Source organism: Lepidochelys kempii, chromosome 7 (genome assembly GCF_965140265.1).
Source record: "Lepidochelys kempii isolate rLepKem1 chromosome 7, rLepKem1.hap2, whole genome shotgun sequence".
In the NCBI taxonomy this organism is placed as follows: Eukaryota; Metazoa; Chordata; order Testudines; family Cheloniidae; genus Lepidochelys; species Lepidochelys kempii.
In genome coordinates, this window is record NC_133262.1 from 58110091 (window position 1) to 58131306 (window position 21216).

At 47.3% G+C, this 21216-nt stretch overlaps 1 protein-coding gene across 1 annotated transcript in view; it reads right to left on the reverse strand.

Moving 5' to 3' along the window:
* Positions 1-7482: 7482 nt before the first annotated feature.
* LOC140914652 (elongin-B-like) overlaps positions 7483-21216 on the reverse strand; it is a 65011-nt gene continuing 51277 nt past the window's right edge. Inside the window, exon 5 of the mRNA XM_073353031.1 lies at positions 7483-8011. Within this exon, the coding sequence (XP_073209132.1) occupies positions 7576-7941 (366 nt within the window). The 5' untranslated portion in view covers positions 7942-8011 and the 3' untranslated portion in view covers positions 7483-7575. The remainder of the gene's footprint in view (positions 8012-21216) is intronic.

The window sequence follows — 21216 nt, forward strand, 5'->3', positions numbered from 1 at the left end:
GTCACACTTTAGTAAACTTATTTGCTGCTAAATGGTCAGGTGTACAACACCTGCAGTGGGAGCCCTTTGAAGAAGGCAGTTGGGGCTAGGACCGAGGGTGAAATTTCCAGGTAGGTTATTCTTATTTATGCACCAGTCTGCATGCAGATTTTGGCACAAAATTCAAGCTCAAGGGATACGCACACTAATATATAGTTTTAATTCTGTATTTTCACAAGTTGTATTATGTTTCATCTATCCAGGTTGCTTTAGGGATGGAGAGATGCATGATTTTGGTGTCTACTGGCACACCAAGGATTGCTTACGCTGTTTTTGCGCCCAGGAAGTAGTGTCCTGTTGCAACATGTGAGTGCAACAAAATTACTGAGTTATTTGGTTTGGACAAATATACTCTTCATGCAAGTGTAACTTTAGTGCCCTTGTGGCCAAGATGGAGTCTGCTCTGCAGGCAGCTCTGGCCAAGAGATGGTGCATGCAGGAATGCAGCAGGAAAAATTCCTTCCACCCCAGGGGCACCTGTTCCAAACCCCCCTACAGTGAACATACACACACAAAAAGTGCAATGGATATAATAAAGGGAGATATTTATTTACAGAGGGATGAGAGGAGAAAACCAACAAGGGGAAAATGTAGGGGGAGCAGTAGAACAGGGTTGCATCCAAACCAAGGCCCCATAGGCCCAGTGGTAGCACAGTCTGAAAGGGCAGACACTGAGCAATGTGTCTGCACAGAGAGTTCAGGAGTCCTGAGCAGAGTTCCAGTTTAATGGCGAGTCTTGGGTGCTCCTGGTAGTCTTCGGCAACAGTGAACTTTCCCCAACAAGCCACTCCGGTGCCCTCTTCTGCTGCTCTCTGCAAAGCCACAAAGTGCGGCAACCTCCCCACTTAACTAACTAGCAGCCTCCCTCCTTATTCCCAAAGCAGAGTCACAAGCTCCAGTACTCACAGTCCCATGCAGCTCTGGGCAGCAGTGATACTGGGTCCAGCTCTGGCCTGTCCTCAGGCAATTCCTCCCCAGCACAGTGCTCCTCGTGGCTCCTGTCCTGGGGTGTCCCCGATTGGCCGCCCTGTCCTTCCCAGGCAGGTTCTCTCTCTCCCCTTCACTTTGTCCAGGGCCTCCCTTCTTTCCCTGGGCTCCAGAGCCACACCTGCAATTTTCCCTCCTTTCTCCCACTGCTCACCCTCCCTAGTAGGAAAAAGATTTAAAGGGGCCATGCTCTCTACACCCAAAGGGGTTACATACACACCCCAGAACCCTGCCCCCCCCCAAATACAGCTCTACTGCTTAACATACTGTATTTATCTGGTCCTATTACTGTAGTATCTGAACACCTCACAATCTTTAGTATATATCTTCAGCTACCTTCCACTCCTGGTGAGGTAGGAAAATACTATTATCTCCATTTTACAGATGGGGAATGGTGGCACAGACAGACTAAGTCACAGATGCTAGCCCTTCCCAATCCTAGCCCTAGCCCCTGGACTGTCCTTCCTCTCTGCCCTCATAGAGTAGAAATGAGGCTGAACCAACCCTGAACTTTTGCTTCTGAGCCTGAGCTACTCCTGCAAACTCCAGATTAGAATTTCACAACTGGCTTCTTTCTTCATAAGAGGCTGAGCCAAAAGCCAGGATCAGAACAGCCATAAACATCGGGGGTTCAAAACCCAGAACTGGGTCCAGATCCAGCTTTTATGGCTCAGATCCATCTCTAGTGAAGAACATGGAAAGACACTTCAAAAAAGAAGTCATGAGTGGCCAGCAGATTGAAATATGCTCAGAGTCCTGCATGATTCTGGCTGTCCCCCACACCTTCAAGAATCACAATCTGGTCAGAACAGCAAGACCTGAACCATTGTTGTTTGACATTTGTATTACCATAGCTCTAAGAGGCCCTAGGTAAGACCAGGCTTCTTTGCACAAGGTGGTGTACATACATAATCACATAGCCTATCGCCCTGATAATAAATGCCATCCCAGAGTTTGCCTAGATTTGTTAATCCCTCATGGGGAATGATTACCTGCAAGGGGTTTCAGCTACATTCTCAAGCCCTAGGCTCTTCATCCTGCATGGGCCTGGCTGGCTGAGGAAGGATGGTTAAAACTGAGAGATCCCCCATCTCAACTCAGAGCCATGATTTCCATCTATAGGCCCCTGCTTCTCATATCCAGGGTCAACGTCCAGGATCTGAAACCAGAGGATAGCCTCTACATCATGGGAGGGGAGATGTTGCAAACGGCCCTCTCCTGTGATGCTGTCCCCCAGTCACAGCATGGGGAGAAAGCCAGGCCACTCCAGTGCATAGTTACAGAAACTCCATGAGCCAAAGAGTAGTCTGTTGAATCTGGTCCAGGATCTATGCTCGAAGTTGACAATGAGGCAGGATTTCAGAGCCCGGTCTCCACCCTGAGTGGGAACATCTACACTGCTATTTTTAGCTCTGCAGCCCAAGCCCCACAAGCCTGAGTCAACTGACCTTGGCTCAGACTCAGCAACACAAGTATTTCTTTGCCATGTAGACATACCCTTACTGTGTTAGGCCCTCTTTCCCACCAGTGCTTCCACTCTAAGAATGCAGCTTTTCTAGCCCCAAATAGAATCATGACTCATCAGCTCCCCTCTTCTGGCTCCCCCTGTGGATGGCCATTCCAGCACTTCAATGGTGTGCTTCTTCTTGTGACTCAACCCTCTAGCCAGGTCATCCTCTGTTCCACCACTTCTGGAGTTAACAGGGCCCCTTCTCCCTCCCAAAAACCCAAACAGTCCACAAGGCTTTCAGAGCATGTTGGTCCCTAATCCACTTATATTAGGATACTTTCACACCACCATCCTGAGTGGCCTGTAGGGGAACCCAGGCCCTGCCTCCACTATGGGTTCCAGCCCTGATAATGGCATAGAGAGTACACTTGTAAAGTATGAGGAGGATACCAGTCTGGGAGGGGTTGCAAGGATTTTGGAGGATAGGATTAAAATTCAAAATGATCTGGACAAACTGGAGAAATGGTCTGAAGTAAATAGGATGAAATTTACTAAGGACAAATGCAAAGTACTCCACGGAGGTAGGAGCAGTCAGTCGCATATATATAGAATGGGAAATGACGGTCTAGGAAGGAGTACTGTGGGAAAGGATCTGGGGGTCAAAGTGGATCACAAGCTAAATATGAGTCAGTAACACTTGCAAAAAACAAACCAAAAAACCAAAACAATTCTGGGATGTATTAGCAGGAGTGTTGTAAATGAGACACAGGAAGCAATTCTTCCACTCTACTCCACACTAATCAGGCCTCAGCTGGAGTAGTATGTCCAGTTCTAGGCTCCATATTTCAGGAAAGATGTGGACAAAGTCCAGGGAAGAGCAACAAGTGATTAAAGGTCTAGAAGGGGAAGACTGAAAAAATTGGGTATGTAATCTGGAGAAGACTGAGGGATAGGGGCATAACAGTTTAAGTTCATAAAAGGAGGGGGGTGAAAATGGTCACCCTCTGAGGTTAAGACAAGCAATAGGCTTAAATCATAGCAAGGGAGGTTCAGGTTGGAAGTTAAGAAAAAACTTGCTGTCAGGGTGGTTAAGCACTGGAACAAATTGCCTAGGGAGGTTGTGAACTTTCCATCAGTGGAAGTTTAAGAACAGGTCAGACAGAAACACCCATCAGGAATCATTTAGATAATACTTAGTCCTGCCTTGAGTTCCAGGGACTGGACTAGATGACCTCTCGAGGTCCCATCCAGTCCTACACTTCTAGGATTCCATTGCAAGTAGCTAAAGTCTGCTGCCTCCCTGGATCACTTTCTGTTCTGCCTGACTGTAGGCCCCTTTCCCCCAGCCCCTTCCTGGGTTCACTCCTCTGCCGACTCTTCACCCCATCCTGGGCTCTGTAGCACTTTCCTGCTCTTCCAGCACTTTCCTGGGGGAGGCCCAACTCCTTGTCTGCCTGTTCCCAGGCTGCCTCCAGAGTGCCCAACCCTGGGGTGAGCCGAGACAAAAAGGAGATCCTTCCTCTCCTGTCCTTCCCCAGGGGCTCTGCATGCCCTTTTGCCAGAGCCCCCTTCTTGAGGGAGCATCCCACAGCCTACTCTCCCTCTAGGTCTCTTGCCTCCCTTCTTCTGCTTTAAAGTGCTTCCCTTAGCAGTCACCCTATTCCTTTCAGCAGGGACTAATCCTAAATTGGGCATGGCCCCAGCCTGCGGCACTAATTGCTCTGACTCCAGTTAATGTTTTCCCCTCAAACACTATAGGGGATACACACCCACCCCCTCACTGCACTAGTGCTGAAGTTGCTAGTCACCTGAAATGCAGAGAAGGAGAGTGGGGCAGAAGATAAGGGCAGAACAAAGAAACTGCAAAAGCTTACAGTGACCCTACTCCAAAAAGGTAGAGGAGTTTTAGTTTCAGATGTAAAACCACCACATCATAGGGTCACACAACTAATCAAGAGGGTGAAAGGAATTTAAGGGGGCGGGGGGGAAGAGGAGAAGAGAGGAAGGATGGAGAAAGAAGAGGTGAAATCTCAAGGCCCAGCAGCAGCTCTTAGAATCTCTCCTGCTGCCAGAGTACCTACAGAGAGCACAGCAGCCTGGGGGGCTTTTCTCCCAGCCTTTGGGGGGAGACAGATGATGCAGGTGCTCTGACCCTGCTGTTTGTTCTCTTTCCCCATGGCAGAGCTCTCACCCCCGTTGGCTACGACCAAGAGAACTGCGAGTCTGTTTTTGATGTGGAATCCTGCAGCTACCAGGTGAGGAGGAAAGTCAACCCTCTCAAGAGCTGTGAAGTTAAGAGCTGGGTGATTTAGCCACAAGTCCCTTTTCTGTGCCTTATAATTTTAAGGCATAGTCAACCCTTGAGAATCATATTGTAACAAAGCAATGCATAGCTCTTAAGCTATAATAATTTTGATGTATGATGGGATCAGTCCTGGATGACAGTATTTTGCTTCTGATGGGTGAACTTGCTTCCTCACTGCCTCCTTTGTAGAGGAGTCTATTGCTAGTGGTCCACCCCTCCTTCCAGTGCATGAGGGAATAGGAGACTGTTTCATCCCAGCAAGGAAGGGCACACTGGCTCTGGGGAGCCAGAGAAAGGATAAAACATAAGCCATCAAATGCAATAGGTCTCAAACCTCACTGGCCTCTGTATCCATCTCTGTTCTAAATATTTGAACTGCTATCTATAGTTATATATAGACTGGGAATGGCTGGGTTATTACCCATATTGAATCTATTTCCCTCCCCCACGTTAAGTATCCTCACACCTTCTTGTGAGCTGTCTAAATGGGCCATCTTGATCACTACAAAAGTTTTTTCCCCTCCTGCTGATAATAGCTCATCTTCATTGGGTTTTAGCCCATGAAAGCTTATGCCCAAATAAATTTGTTAGTCTAAGGTGCCACAAGTATTCCTGTTCTTTTTGCAGGTACAGATCAACACAGCTGCTACTCTGAAACCTATATATAGTTTGAGAGCTACTTGCCTCAGAGCCACTAGATGGCACCTTTGCTCTGTACTGTAGTATTTCCCAAACCCTACTTGCAAACCCAGACCCTGCTCTTGTTGACATACAATTGCTTAACTTTGAGCACATGGTAGTTTTATTTGTATTTAGATGTGGTTGACATGGGTGAATGCTTGCAGGATCAGGGCCTGCATTTTTTTTTTAAAAAAGATGTGTTGAGCTGTAGCTCACAAAAGCTTATGCTCAAATAAATTGGTTAGTCTAAGGTGCCACAAGTACTCCTTTTCTTTTTGCAAATACAGACTAACACGGCTGTTACTCTGAAACCTGTACTTAAGAAAGCCTCCAAGCAGATATAGGGGGAGTTGTGATGACTGTTCTAGCCCAGAAGAATGACCAGGATGAATTGCACCTTAGAGCAGAGTGGGAGGATGACAAAGCAGCAACATCTCACTTCAAAAACTTAATTCAGGAATTAAAATATTAGCACAAAACTCAGCCTAGGGCAAGGGGAGCAGAACACAATTAGAAGAGTCATGGTTCTAAAAAGCAAATTCTCTGTCATACCAATCTGAGTCAAAGGAAGAGAATGAAATCCCACTATATTAGTTAAATCAAGTGATTACAGCTAGAGCTGTTATGGTTTTATTCTGCCATCCCCTTCTAATTCAGGCCCCTAGAGGTGTAGTTTCCAGTGTCTGCTCTAGGCATGAATGTACCTAGTCATAGGTCTGACACCACTTCCTTTAGAGAGACAGTTCCATAGTCCTGTCAGCCTCCCCCTTCAGGCATTTTCTAAGAAAGCAAGTCTGCTTCTAGCTATGTCTCCCCCCAAAGCAGTTAAAAGGTCTCCCCTCCCTCACCCCAGAGCTTTTACACCCAGATACTTCTAATAGAAGGGGGCTCCAGACAACTTTAGACCGTCTCTTCCCATCCCCCCTCCCCCAACCACCTGGCTGTAGACTTACCACATCACATCTTCTCCAAGTAAAGAGCAAAGGAATGCTAAGCATTAGGCATGTACAAGTGATTCCCTCCAACCTGCTAATGAAGTGTCTGTCTCCTCGGAGCTACCTCCCTTGGCCAGTGAGATACCAAGAATGTCAATCCAGAGGTGGTTCTACCTGAGCCATCTAGGAGATGCTCTTACCCTGTCACACCAGGCAATGCCTCTACAGCCCTCAGCTGTACTGACCCTTCTGCTGCCATCATTACACACTCCCCAGTCTAATTTGCAATCTGTCATCTCTAGCTCTCTCATTGAATGCTGATAATTTTCTTGTTCCCCAAGATCAGCACCAAGCTAGAATAGTTGCACTTCTGTCAGCAGCTCATCTCCCTGGATCTCTCTAGGGTGGGAGGATGCACGTGGATTGTTTTTCCTATCATTTTAGTTTAGGATCCCCTGTTGAGTAGCCAGCATGTTAATTTTCTTCAATGGTTGAATAATTTCGTCAAACAGCTCCTCTCAATTAGGAGCTGACCTTTAGAGTGAAGAGTTTTGTTACCACATACATTGTACTGGTACAATATTACCACCTGGGTGCTCCATGAGTCCTGAGGCAGCTTCCAGAATGTCAGGAGATGGGCTTGAAAATCATCATGAGGTTTGGTGGTGGTTTGCCTAGTATTTCAGCCATCAGGGTTAACCTTTTTTCAAGCATCTCTCCACAATTTGAAGTCTAGAAGATTCTGACGTGGTCACATGATTCCAGAAGTTGGGACTTTAGGAAAAAAAGACACCAAATATAACAAGACTCCCCATAGGAAAGCTGGCCATGCCAGTTGTCTGTAGAGTTTGTTCATGTCATTGTTCTTGGAAGAAGTAAATGTTGAGGTTAAGTCTATGGACATTGACCTGGACAAGGAGGTTTAAGAGTTTGCTGCCTAGACTGTCACACCCCACCACCTCTTCACAAAAGAGAAGACACAAGGAAGCCAAACAATCATTGTCAATTGGCTCTCTAGAGACTGAGACAGAAGATGTTGGCACCCCAGAGAAGTTTAACAGCAAAGCTTTATTAGTCAAGGCATAATGTTTTCAAATGCTGCAAGTGAAATGAGCACACAGCAGTGACTGGTGCATGATCAGCACCATGTCTATGTGATGGAACAGCGGATTCTGGTTTCACTGCATGGGCTGCTCGCTGGAGCTGCTGCCAGAATCTTGAGGCTTCAAAACATCAGGCAGCTCAGGGGTGCTGGAGAAGGGGTCAATGTGCAATGGCTCAAAGGAGCCCTCACTGGCTCTGAATAAGGCCAAGCCCACCATGGCTGGCGCATGGGGACGGGAAGTCTGGCTGCTTAACCCACATTCTATCAAGGTCCTATCACCATCCTCCAGCAACCAGTCATCCTTGTATAGCTGCTGCTCCTCTGGAGGCCTCTTCAGGATGCCCCCCACAATCTTCTTCAGCTCCTGCACAGTGGTAGTCTCCTTGGCATCAGCAAAGATGGTCATTTTGTGGCGACGGATCATTAAGAAGACATCCATTGCTGCTACGGGAGTTCAATGGTCTGATGCAAAGGGGCCCCACGGCCTTGTGTGTTGAAGATGGAGACAACTGAAATGAGAGAACAGAGTCACATCGCTGGAAGGGATCTTTTGAGGGGGCCAGGAAGAGATCTACCTATCACAGCCGGATGAACAGCTTCACTCCTGTTCTGCCAGACAGGCTCACTATTGTTGTAAGGCATAAGCAATAGAGTCATTTACTCATAAGCAGATGTTTCCAAGGCATGTTCTGTTCATTACTCTGGTGTTGCTCATTTTAGTCCTAGAGTCCCCTACATTCCATTGAAATTTGACATTGGTGCCCTTTCACTTATGCAAACAAACAGATGCTCATAATGCTAAGACAGTAGAAAGTTATTCACCCTAGAGGTAAAAATGCAATCACTTTTATGTTTTCTGAGTGAACATTCTGGGCCTCCCACAATTGGCCCCAGACAGATTGAGTGTTGGACCTATGCTCCCTTGTATGAATGGTCTAGAAATGGATGGAGACAGTCAGTGACATAAGTCAGCTACAGCATTAGAGTTCCCCCTCCCATCCTCCTCCATTTCTGTGCCAGGTCAGATCTTATTCATGCATTTTAGTCAAAGAGCAGAGTCCCACCTTTGTACTTACTATTAATTAAAATCAAGTAGTACAAAGTCAAGTGACAAGCAACTTACAGACCAAGTCCACATTTACTGACTGTCAAATCTGTGCTTTTCAGCTCTGAACAGCACCAGACTTCAGAGTGTCAGGGTACATTTATACTTGGAGCAGAATTTCCAGCTCAAGGTGCCACACTTGTGTGCTAAAAATAACACTGAGCCACTGCAGCAAGGGCTAGCTGCCGTAAGTATATATCCAGCAGAGATATTAGATATCCACACTCTGCATGGCTAGCCCCTTGCACTGCTCATGCTTCTACACCTATATTCAGTTTAGTGCACTGGCTTGATCAGAGCTAACATGGATATGCCTCTGGCTCAGGGATCCCTTAGTACCAGCTGACAGAGGGGTTGCATTGTGTTTTACAGAGATCCCTGGGTCAGATATCTGCATAGTCATTCACCAAAGATTGACGTGGAAGGTTTCTACTGAGAGCCAGCAACCTGCTGGTTGTCAATCATTGAAAAATGTATGTTTGGATAATAGCTATGGGATCTAAAATTATTCTGAAAATAGCATTCTTAAGGTCTTTGAGTTAAAGCAAGTCACCAGGAGGGGGACATACCTTGGTGATGTCTCTTCCAGGCAGTAGAGACCAGACACCTATCTCCATGTCTGGCTATTTGTGTATCGTACACCTCATGCTGAGAGGGTGTCTGCATACAGAGCCAGGGTGAATTGAGTGCAAAGCCCTTGAGATGATATCAACAAGAAGAAACAAAACGGCTGGGGTGGGTGTGACTTGTTTATGAATGAAGAGGAATGATTGGTCTGGTATATCCTGGAGTGCAAAGAGACACGCTGAATCCTATACCTGGGAGGCAAACTGACAGCATATCTGTCTCATAAAAGGAGGGTCCCAGCAAGCTTGACTGTAAAGCACTACAAGGCTTTTGGGTGAGCGATGATACTCTACGTGACAGAGTAACCAATTAAATTGCTCTAGAATGCTTTAGGATTGTGACATATGTAACCATTTGTTTCCAATACTTCTACCTGCATGCTTTGCTAAATAAACATACTTCATTTCACTACAAGCAACGCAGTGCTGTGTGTTAAGTGGAGTAGTGATCTGAGGTGGAACTGGTAAGCTGCAATGAATGGTTTCTTTGGAAGCAGTGAATCAGCTTATACCACAAATGTCCACCAGGGTCTACGCCAGCGGCTGGACACTACAGGTTAGTGATGGGTGCACCCCAACCTCAGAGTAACAGTGCAGCCTGCATAGGCCTAGAGGCATGTGCTTGTGTTGCTAGGGAATTGACCCACAGAAGATTCAGGACTAAGGACATGTGGAAGCAAGGTGCTCAGAAAGTCATAACCTCCTTGAGCTGGGAACCCCACCCCCAGCTTGAAGCCTAGACATTTCCTTAGAGGCCAGTGTCAGAGTTCTATGGCTTGAGTTCATCTCTGGTGTCATGGCCCCAGATCCTCAAGAGATATTTAGGAATCTAACTGCCATTGAAATCTTGGCAGTTTGGGGTCTAAGGAGGAACTGGTACAAAGCTCTGTTGGTTAAGAGATGGATGCATAGCACCACCACCTCTCTACTTCACCTCCCTGGAAGCCATAGAGTGAAAAGTTTTGCAAAGTTTGTGCCTATTTGAGAATTAATCCCCCAGCTCTATGCTGGAAAGAGAAGCATTTTAATTAGGCTATTTAAAAAGTTGTGTTACCAGCTCCACTGATAAATACAGTAGCTGTGTAAGGGGAAAAACTAGAGCCAGACCTGAAGAAGTGCCTCTGTTCTCCCCTGCACTCCCATCTAGCAGGCTTGTTAGAACTGAAGCAGCAGGCAGCTTAAGTCAAGGTTCATCTAGAGAGATTCATTAGGAGCCATTCCAATACTACACATCCAGAAAGCATAAGAGTAGCAGCAGGCAGGGATATCACAGATAAAAGGAGATGCAGCTTTAGGTTGCTTGGCCATCACACTACAGCCAGTTTGTAGCAGAGAGCAGACAGGCAAGCTGTGTCAGGAGGAGTTGAGACAAATTTTAACTCAAGCCATGTTCCATTAACAATGAGCACTACAAAGGGTGTATTGCCAGCTCACTCATGCTCCCCAGGGGAAGAGGGTGCAGTGTATTTACACTGGTGCCACAGGGCATCCTGTTTTGACTTGTTTCTTGATCACAGTGGATTGATCATGTGTCAGCTAACATACAGAGTCCTGGAGAGGTGTATTTAGGGGTTTGTCTACACAGGGCATGAATGCCCACTATAGAGGTGTGATTTCTAAAGTGTCACACATTAACTGGTTTGTGTGGACCCTGCTGGTAGGCACCAAGAGCCTTCTACTGTTCTTTAACAATCAGTGTTATGAAAGAGTGCAGAGCATGGATTCTGGGTCTCCTGCCACACAGTGCCCTAACCACTGGGATAGATTTCAGAGTAGCAGCCGTGTTAGTCTGTATTGGCAAAAAGAAAAAGGAGTATTTGTGGCACCTTAGAGACTAACCAATTTATTTGAGCATAAGCTTTTGTGAGCTACAGCTCACTTCATCGGATGCATACTGTGGAAGATACAGAAGAGGTTTTTATACACACAGACCATGAAAAAAAAAAAAGGGTGTTTAGCACTACAAAAGGTGCTCTCCCCCCACTCCACTCTACTTACAATGTGTATGATAATCAAGGTGGGCCATTTCCAGCACAAATCCAGGGTTTAACAAGAACGTCTGAGGGGGGGAGGAATAAACAAGGGGAAATGAGTCATTATAAAAAGTAACCTAACCATTCCCAGTCTCTATTCAAGCCTAAGTTAATTGTATCCAATTTGCAAATTAATTCCAATTCAGCAGTCTCTTGTTGGAGTCTGTTTTCAAAGTTTTTTTGTTGAAGGATAGTCACTTTGAGATCATAAATTGAGTGACCAGAGAGATTGAAGTGTTCTCTGACTGGTTTTTGAATGTTATAATTCTTGACATCTGATTTGTGTCCCTTTATTCTTTTACGTAGAGACTGTCCAGGTTGCCCAATGTACATGGCAGAGGGGCATTGCTGGCACATGATGGCCTATATCACATTGGTAGGTGTGGATGTGAACGAGCCTCTGATAGTGTGGCTGATGTGATTAGGCCCTGTGATGGTGTCCCCTGAATAGATGTGGGCACAGTTGGCAACGGGCTTTGTTGCAAGGATAGGTTCCTGGGTTAGTGGTTCTGTTGTGTGGTTGCTGATGAGTATTTGCTTCAGGTTGGGGGGCTGTCTGTAGGCAAGGACTGGCCTGTCTCCCAAGATTTGAGAGAGTGTTGGGTTGTCTTTAAGGATAGGTTGTAGATCCTTGATAATGAGTTGGAGGGGTTTTAGTTGGGGGCTGAAGGTGACAGCTAGTGGCGTTCTATTATTTTCTTTGTTGGGCCTGTCCTGTCATAGGTGACTTCTGGCTCTATCAATCTGTTTCTTCACTTCAGCAGGTGGGTATTGTAGTTGTAAGAATGCTTGATAGAGATCTTGTAGGTGTTTGTCTGAGGGGTTGGAGCAAATGCGGTTGTGTTGCAGAGCTTGGCTGTAGACAATGGATTGGGTGGTGTGGTCAGGGTGAAAGCTGGAGGCATGTAGGTAGGAATAGTGGTCAGGAGGTTTCCAGTATAGGGTGGTGTTTATGTGACCATTGCTTATTAGCACTGTAGTGTCCAGGAAGTGGATCTCTTGTGTGGACTGGACCAGGCTCAGGTTGATGGTGGGATGGAAATTGTTGAAATCATGGTGGAATTCCTCAAGGGCTTCTTTGCCATGGGTCCAGATGAAGATGTCATCAATATAGCGCAAGTAGAGTAGAGGCATTAGGGGACAGAGTCACTATTTCTCTCTAGCCCACTGAGCAGAGCACCCACCTGAGAGGATCTGAACAGGGGTCTCCCACATCCCAGGTGAGCACTTGAACCACTGGGATAAGCTTTATAAGGGAGCATCACCACTGCCTGTTGCTGTTTTGTGGGGGGCAAGGCAGGCTCCTAACTTATTACCCCAGGAAATGCTGGAGGTGCTTAAGCCCAGAGGGGGAGTTCCCATTCCCTACACAGTGCGAGTTGCCTCAGTCTGCTCTGCAGGGAGGCATCTATCTCCAGGAGAGGGGCAGGGCTTAGGACATATCCCTCATCAGCACCTCCTAGTGCCTACCTTAGGCAGCCTGAGCCCCACCTAGTATGCTGCTTTGGTGGCTCACAGTCCAAGGCTTTGACTCTCACTGTATTGAGTCAAGGTGCCTAATTCAGGACTGGTGGATTGCAGTGTTGTTCCTGTGATTTTTCTAGGTGCCTAGAAGGATGTCAACACCTCAGGCCCTTTGTGGAGTGAGCCTTCGCCTCTGGCCTACCTCACAAGAATGTCAGTGACGATTGGGGTTTTCAGATATCATAATGGGGTATAATTACCCTAGCTAGAAGGGTGTTATTTAACACACCATGCTTAAGCCTACCATGTCAAAAGCTAGTTTTATATCATGATAGTTAGTTGTGCTACTTAATGGCTGAAATTAAGTCTCTCATATCTTGGGGATGGACAGCACCACAAGTTTCAGCAAGAGCTGGAAAACCTGCACATCTACCAATGTGCTATGTGCCAGCAATGCCCCTCTGCCATGTACTTTGGCCAAACTGGACAGTCTCTACTTAAGAGAATAAATGGACACAAGTCAGACGTCAAGAATTATAACATTCAAAAACCAGTTGGAGAACACTTCAATCTCTCTGGTCACTTGATTAGAGACCTAAAAGTGGCAATTCAACAAAAAACTTCAAAAATAGACTCCAACAAGAGACTGCTGAATTGGAATTAATTTGCAAACTAGATACAATTAACTTAGGCTTGAATAAGGACTGAGAGTGGATGGGTCATTACACAAAGTAAAATTATTTCTCCATGTTTATTCCCCTCCTCCCACTGTTCCTCAGGCATTCTTGAGAGCTGCTGGAAATGGCCCACCTTGATCACTACAAGAGGTCTCCCCCCCCCCCCCGCCCACTCTCCTGCTGGTAATAGCTCACCTTACCTGATCACTCTTGTTACAGTGTGTATGGTAACACCCATTGTTTTATGTTCTCTATGTATATAAATCTCCCCACTGTATTTTCCACTGAATGCATCCAATGAAGTGAGCTGTAGCACACGAGAGCTTATGCTCAAATAAATTGGTTAGTCTCTAAGGTGCCACAAGTACTCCTTTTCTTTCAACTTACACCAGCTCCCAGACACTGAGGAGCATAATCCAATAGAAGAGAAAAAGCTATCCCAGCCTTTTATATTTTAAAGGATGAGAACAACTTCAGGCAGACTTGTTTTGTGAGCCATTGTCTTAAGCTGGTGACAGACAAGGAGTTTTTAGATCTCTATCATTACTTCTGGTCACCATCTGCATGTCTCTGATTACTTATAGACTTGACTACTTAAATGGAATTTCTTAGTGCTGCAACATCAGGGTGTCAAACACTGCAGGAAAGGTTTAATTTAAAGAGGACTGTTTGCATTGGAAGGTTTCAAGAACAGTTTGTAAAGACATTCCACCAAGCATTAGGCTCTATAGAGAGCTTGATTTGAAAGCATAACTACCTACCACCACAAGGTTTACACCAAGTTTAAACTGATGTTGTCCCTCTACAGTTTATAGAGAGAAGAATTGACAAGGCCCTTCAGAAGAGCTGTTGCTCAGAACAAAGCCAAGCACAGGGAACAAGCCACAAAACACCAGCACAATACAGAGCTGCTAGCCTCACCACACACAGCAAGAGCAAAAAGGCAAATAACATGGAGGAACTAGAGCTTCCTGCTTTAATCCTCCCCACCTCCTGACAGACTTACAAAAGCTGTACTCACCACTAGCTCCTACCACAATTCTATCCTCCTTTCTGCTTCCAGTCCACCAGCAGATATATACCTGCCCCCAGTCACTGCTTTTATACAAAGCCTTACCTCCACCACAGCTCTTTCACCTTTCCCCTGAACGGCAGGTTGGCCTAATCTCTTGTCAATCATATGGGCTCTACTGAGCTCAGGTGTCTCAATCAAAGCCCCCAGACCTGCCGGGCAATGCAGGCTGATGGGAGGCGGGCAGCCTATTCTGCCTTGAGCTACCCAGTACCATGGAAAATGTGTTGCACCAAAGCCCCCGTCCAGCAAGCTGACTGACCCTGGCAGCCACACAGACTCCATTGCTGTCCCTCTCCCCTATGCTGAATACCCTCCCTGCTCCCCCGCCCTGTCCCTTCACTTCCCCCCACACTCCTTTCCTTTGTCTTCAGCTAATCTCCTCTGAGCTAAACCCCAAAAAACAAAAGCAAACAGAAGCTAAAAAACAAAAGCAAACAAACAAAAATCCCCCCAAACCCTCCAACTTTGCCCCCAAATGGTGGCACTAATATGCTGATCACTCTGCCCCCTGCCCCCTTTGCCTGTCTTGTGTATTTAACCTGCAAGCTCCTTGGGGAAGGGACTAGCTAAAGTGCTATGGATTCAGCAGACATGGGTTCTAAGCCTCTGGCCTGCTGAGTAACTGTGGGAAAGTCATATCACAGCCCCGTGCCTCAGTTTCCCCATGTGCAAAATGAAGGTAATGATACTGAGTTCTTTGAGAGCTATGGGTGAAAAGCACCATATAAGAGCTAGGTGCTAGTGCCTTGCACAGGGGGGCCCTGTCCCCAGTTGGCCCTTAGGCAATACTATCGTAAACATAGTGGTAAATATTTATTTCTATTTAAAAATGAATAAAATGATGCCTAGCCAAGGTTCCAGGCTGACACACCATTAACAATACACTGTCCATCCCAGCGGCATTCAGATGACCAGTTCAGAAGAAGCTCTGTCAGCCAGTTACCTTTAAAACTCCTTTGCACCCCTTCATCATCTGGGAATCACCACCTCGGCCCTCTCCAACACCCGTCTCACACAAGTGTCTTCTGCAGTGTGCCCAGAAAGTCACCAGATCCAGGCTATTTCAAACCCAGGGGTGGGGAACATGTTCCAGAACTGGGGAACCATCCCAGCAGACACCTTGCCAGCTGCCCCTTCTCTTTTATAAAGAGGGGAATCCGGCTCATGCACAGCTGCTGACCCCAGCTATGGCAGTATGGCCTGGGGAGAGTAGTGATCCCACAGCCAGGCTGGTGCCAGGCCATTTAGAACTCTCTAGGTTACAACCAACACCTTAAACTCCACCCAGAGACTAAGGTGGCCAGACGTCCGGATTTTGACCAGAATCTCCTGTTGAAAAGGGGACCTGACAGTGTTTGGTCAGATCTATTGGCATAGGGAACAGGGCATCAGACCAGATGCCCGAAGTCCGGTTACTGCGGGCAGGGGAGGCAGGGAGGCACTGGGTCATCACCTGCGCCAGACCCTACTCAGCCGGGGCCGCCTCCTACCTTTGTCGGGCAGCTGCAGCTCCCAGCCCCGGTTCCACAGGCAAGTCCCTCCTGACCTGGGGTGGGGGTGGGAGGGGAAAAGCAGCAAGTGATGGGGGAAGGGGGGAAGAGGAGTGGACGGGGGGCAGGGCCTCAGGGAAAGAGGTGGGACGGGGTGGGGCTTTGGGGGGAAGAGGTGGGGCAGGGGAAGTTCCAGCACTCCTGCTGGAGTGTCCCAGTTTTTAAATATTACCAAGTTGGCAACCCTACCAGACAGTGATGAATAGCCAGTACAGCTTCTGGAGCATGGCTGCCATATGCTCTCCCATGCAGGTGGGAGTTGCCTAAAAGGAACTGGGGTCACCTCAGTTCAGGGGAGAAAACAAAAACGACTGGGGTTAAATGTTCAACATGAGTGTCTGTCGGGGGAAGCTAGCAGAGAGCTTGCCCTGCAGAGTGAAGGCCTCCCTTTATCCCACAGCCAGTACGATGGTCCTGCCAACATACCGGTATCTCCTTCGGGAATGACCAGCTCTATGGAAGAGAGCCGGGAATTTGGGCTCCGCCTCTCTGCTGTGATTGGCAGGAAGAGAGTCCATTGTGACTAAGGTGAGCACCTTTTCAAAATGCAAAACAGGGCACATGCAGGAGCCCTGCCCCCTCTGTGGCCACACCCCCTGCTCCTCCTCTTCCCTGAGGCCCCAACCCCTGGCCAGGCTGGAAGCCAGAACCGGGCCATGGTAAGAGCTGCCCAAGGAGCCCAGGCTGCTTTGGGAAGCCCTGAACCCTCCATCTGCCCTGGGCGGGGTGCTGGGATGCCCAAGAGCAGCCCCGGGCCTGTGTCCCTGCCCCCAAGGGTGTGCCACCCAGGGCAAGTGGAGGATCTGGGACTCTGGGGCTCCCTACAGTGGCCCGGGCTCCCTGGTTGACTCTTACTGCTCAGGTCTGGCTTCTGGCCTGGACAGGGGCGGGGCTTCAGGGGGGAGAGGAGGAGCAGGGGGCAGGACCTTATGGCAAGGGGGTGCTAAGGTCCATCTCAGCAGCCTCCTCTCCCCACTGGGAAGAGGCTAGCGCCATCCCTGAGCCTTGGGTAGGGGCAGAGCAGCACCACAGGGAATCCAAGACAAATGGTGTTCCGAAGTCTTTCAGATGGGGTCTGGGACCTGAAATGTACAATTTGGGACTGTCCCACCCATTTAGGAGTGGGTGGTCACCCTAATTGTGACAGCTGTTTCTACTGAGGTAGTTCCCTGGCCCTGAGGGGCTGAACTGAGACTCACTGCTCATCTCACAGCTGTCAACTGGTAACAATTGTCAGCCACTCTCAACCCAGCCTGGCGTTTGAATCAGTGACCTAGCAGTGCCAGGCTCCACCTTTCCAGGTCCTGGTGGAGTCTGGCCTTTCAGAGACAACTCCACTGAAGCGCCATATATAAAAGAGCTGAGAGGTGTAATCAATAAATCCGTCATAGAACAGAGGTCTCTCCACGCTGCTGCACCGCGTGAATGCCCTGTTCCCTATGCTGGTCAGTGCAGCTCTCACTGTGTCAGGTCAATGGAACAATAATAAACCACCTTGCATAATATGTGCTTTCCTTCCCTCTGTTTCTTGATGGCTGGCCAGGGTGGGGAGCATTGCTGTGCAGGAACAGGTTCTGTTGGTTACACCGGGGTTACTGCAGAGTAATTCTGTTGTAGCCATTGGCGTTACCCCAGATTTACACCACTGTAACTGAGCTCAGAATCGTGCCCCTGCTTTATTTGTGAATGGGTAACACTTGCCTTCAAGTTCATGTCCAAAGACACCTCTCAAAGCCAGACCTTCTGATCAGTGATTGGGACAGGTTAGAATGGCCATTGGCATGATTTGGCCTCAGCAGGAAGCTCATGTTTTCATTGCTTACCCTTGAGCAACCATTGTTTCTGCATGGACTATAAATACGCACTGCTCCTCACAGCAACCTGCCAGCGGCCCATAAAGCTTGCCTACGCCATGGTAAGTCAGTGGCTGGGCTGTCTGTGTAACTGCAGGCTGCGTACTTGGGAGCAGTTCTCCTGATTATTTGTAAATAATGAGACTTGTCCTCCTTAAATCTGTGGGAATGAACTGGTCAACGTTATTATTGAAAAACCAGCCAAGTTTGCAGTGAGTTTCCCTTTCTCTTCCAGAAGTTCCTGCTGTTCCTCTTCCTCGTCCTTCTCACCTTGGGGTCCCTGTGCACTGCCCAGTGTTACATGAGATCCCCAAACAAATACGGTAAGAATGGCAAATTCTCCACCCATGCTCAGGACTTCCATTTAATGGATTGAAAGGATCACTTGCTTAGAAATGTGGGGATTGTTCTGTCAGTTGCAATGTGATGAAGATGCATAGGCAGTTAGATGCTATGTCGTATAAGAGTGTCTCCAGCCAGACAGCTAGCTAGCTACATACTTCCAAACTGAAAGGCATGGCAGACTTCTCTATGGAGTCTGGGGTATGAGGTTGTTGCCTAAACAAATAGCATATCACATGGGAGAAAAAGGAAGATATGCTAAAAAGCTGGCACCTCTCTGTCCTGGCCTCACTGTTTACTACTATTACTACTCATTGTCAAACATGGAAACCAGAATGGAAGGACTACTTGCCTGCTTTATTGTGTTAGGAGGGGGGGATGTCCTAGTAGTTAGAGCAGGGCAGGGGCTAGGTGGCAGGAGACCTGGTTTCTACTCCTAGCTCTGCTACTGACTAGCTGCAATCGCTTGAGTGAGTCTTTTAACTGCTCCATGGCTCAGTTTCCCAATCTGTAAAATGGGCATGATATTACCTACTTCCAAGGGTTGCTGTAAGTATTCATTAGATTTTCAAAAGCATCAAAGTGTCTTAGGCATCCAAGGCCCATTAAGTTGCCGTAGGACATAAGACCCAGATTCTCAAAGTATGTAGGCACCATACACCCATTGATGAGAGGTGCCTAAATACCTTTAAGCATCTGAACCTATGTGCCTACCACATGTAGGTGCTTTTCCACTGTTACCTAATGGGTAAAATCCTAGACTTACTGGTAGCAAAACTCCCATTGACTGCAATGGGGCCAGTATCTCACCCAAAGTCTTTAAAGTGCTTTGAGAACTTGAAAATCACTATGGGCTAGATTGTGCTTTGGGGCCCAGCTCCGAGCAAGGGGGACTGTGTAATCCGCACTACTCCCACAGTGGCCATGGGAGGTGCTGTGACTTGGAGAAACCCCTCCCAGGCCAATTCCCACCCTACTTCTCCTTTGCTCTGGGAAGGGGAGGGGGATAGTGATTTGATTCTGTCTTACAGGAATAAATTATGACACCCCAGAGACAATAATCTGTCCATCCCCCACCCAGCTGCTTGGGGGGCACAGGGGTAGGGGGTCAGGCCTGCTTATTTCTATATGCCTAGGACTGCACAGCATAGTTCAGATGTACAGTCCAAGTCAGCATCTAGCCCTATGAGAGAAGTATCAGTAGTAGCAGAACGATGCTCAAAGAAGTACTAGCCATAAACTAAAGCACTTCTCAGCCTCACGCCATGATTTGAATAGCATTTCTCTGCTAAAGATGGGTGTGCAGCAGATAACATTTCACCTTGCTAGTTCACATCCTAGCCACTGCAGGAGCAATGGCATTGCATCCCATCATAGAACACAGCCCATATTGATCCCTGGTGTAATTCCACCCAAGTAGTCAGAGCTTTAACTGACAGCACCAACCTGTATTTTACCTCTAAATGTCACCATCCATCTACTGGGCATTGTTTTTGTTGTGTGTATCCAGGCTGTGTTGAAAACAGAAAGCTGTATCACTTCGGTGTAGTGTGGAAGACCAAGGATTGTTTCAGATGCGAATGTCAGCCTCGAGCAATGATCTGCTGCAGCCTGTAAGTCCAAGCAGACTAGGGCTACTTTTGTACCAAGCCTAAGGGCAGGTTGAAATTTTCCAAATTCAGAAATTTCAGTGAAAATTTTGCATTCACATTTCAACAAATTGGAGCAAAATCCTGTCTCTGGGTTTTCATCCAGCTCTACTTCTGACAAAGCAGAACAATCTTTTTTGTATCCAGGCTTCTTTGAAGAAGAAGAAAAAGAAACCCAGCCACAAACTTGCAAACACACAGCTCAGAGCTTTTCCTTATTACTCCTCCTAACTCTCCTCTTGACTTTGCCACCAGCAGGATCTCAGATCCCCTTTCCCCCAGATTTTTAGCCCTCCCTCTCTATGGCAGCTTGTCTCATTTCTGGAGATGCATTGCCTCATCAGTCCAGCTCTGGAGCCCTAAACATGTAATAAGGCACAGATATTTAGTGCTGATCCTTGCAGTCTATGGGGCACTGCACAGCCTCAAGGTTCTGTCTGTATGCATCTCTCAGGCCTAATTGTTCTAGATCAGTTCTTCTCAACCTTTTCCTACACCCAGAACACCTTTCCTATCTAGCCAGTATGTAGCTGAGACTCTGTGCCCCCCAATATAGGAAGGGCAGGGAGATTATGGCCCCTAGGTTGAGGAACCATGTTCTCGATCCCATTGTGAGTCCCTGCCCAGGTTGATTGTGCCCTCCAGATTTATGATTATGTCCTGGGCTGGTGATTCTATCAGAGGACTGGATGGTCCTGTCCTGTGTGTGGAGAAAAAACCCTGGAGGGGGCTTGTGGTAGGAATACTGAGCAAGGTCACAGCTGGTTGAGAATTTTTCGACAAATTGTTTTGTGGCTGAAAAATGCCAATTCTGTGCAACCAAAACTGTTTGCAAAACAGGGTTGAGTTTGACAAATTTCCCCAACTCAAAACAAGGTCGAGAATAAGTTTCCAAACTCTTGAAACATTGCTGTTTGCCATTTAGAAACAAAAAATTCCAGTTTCCCGGTTCAAATCACCTTTAAAAATTTAAGCTAACAAGAATGAAAAGAAGGTTAAAAGAACAAAAAATTGGCATCAAAACTAGACGTTTCAAAATGATTGAAACAAAATGTTTTGATTGACCCAAAACCGGAAAAAAACGGGGTTTTTGGTGCACAAATATTTTTGAAATTTTGACTTTGTCCCGATTCTAGACAGGAAAATGGTCACTGGATGGGAAAACCATGTCCTCCCCAGCTGTAAGTGAGGACCCCCTCACAGACAATTCCCCCAACCTTCCATCCACTGGAGGGGGCAGGGAGTTAGCAAGGGCAGGAGGGGGCATGCCTAGGCAGTTCTTATGTGCTGGCAGCTCCGTGTCCCTGCAGTGGCCCAAAGACATCAGGGCTGAACCACTC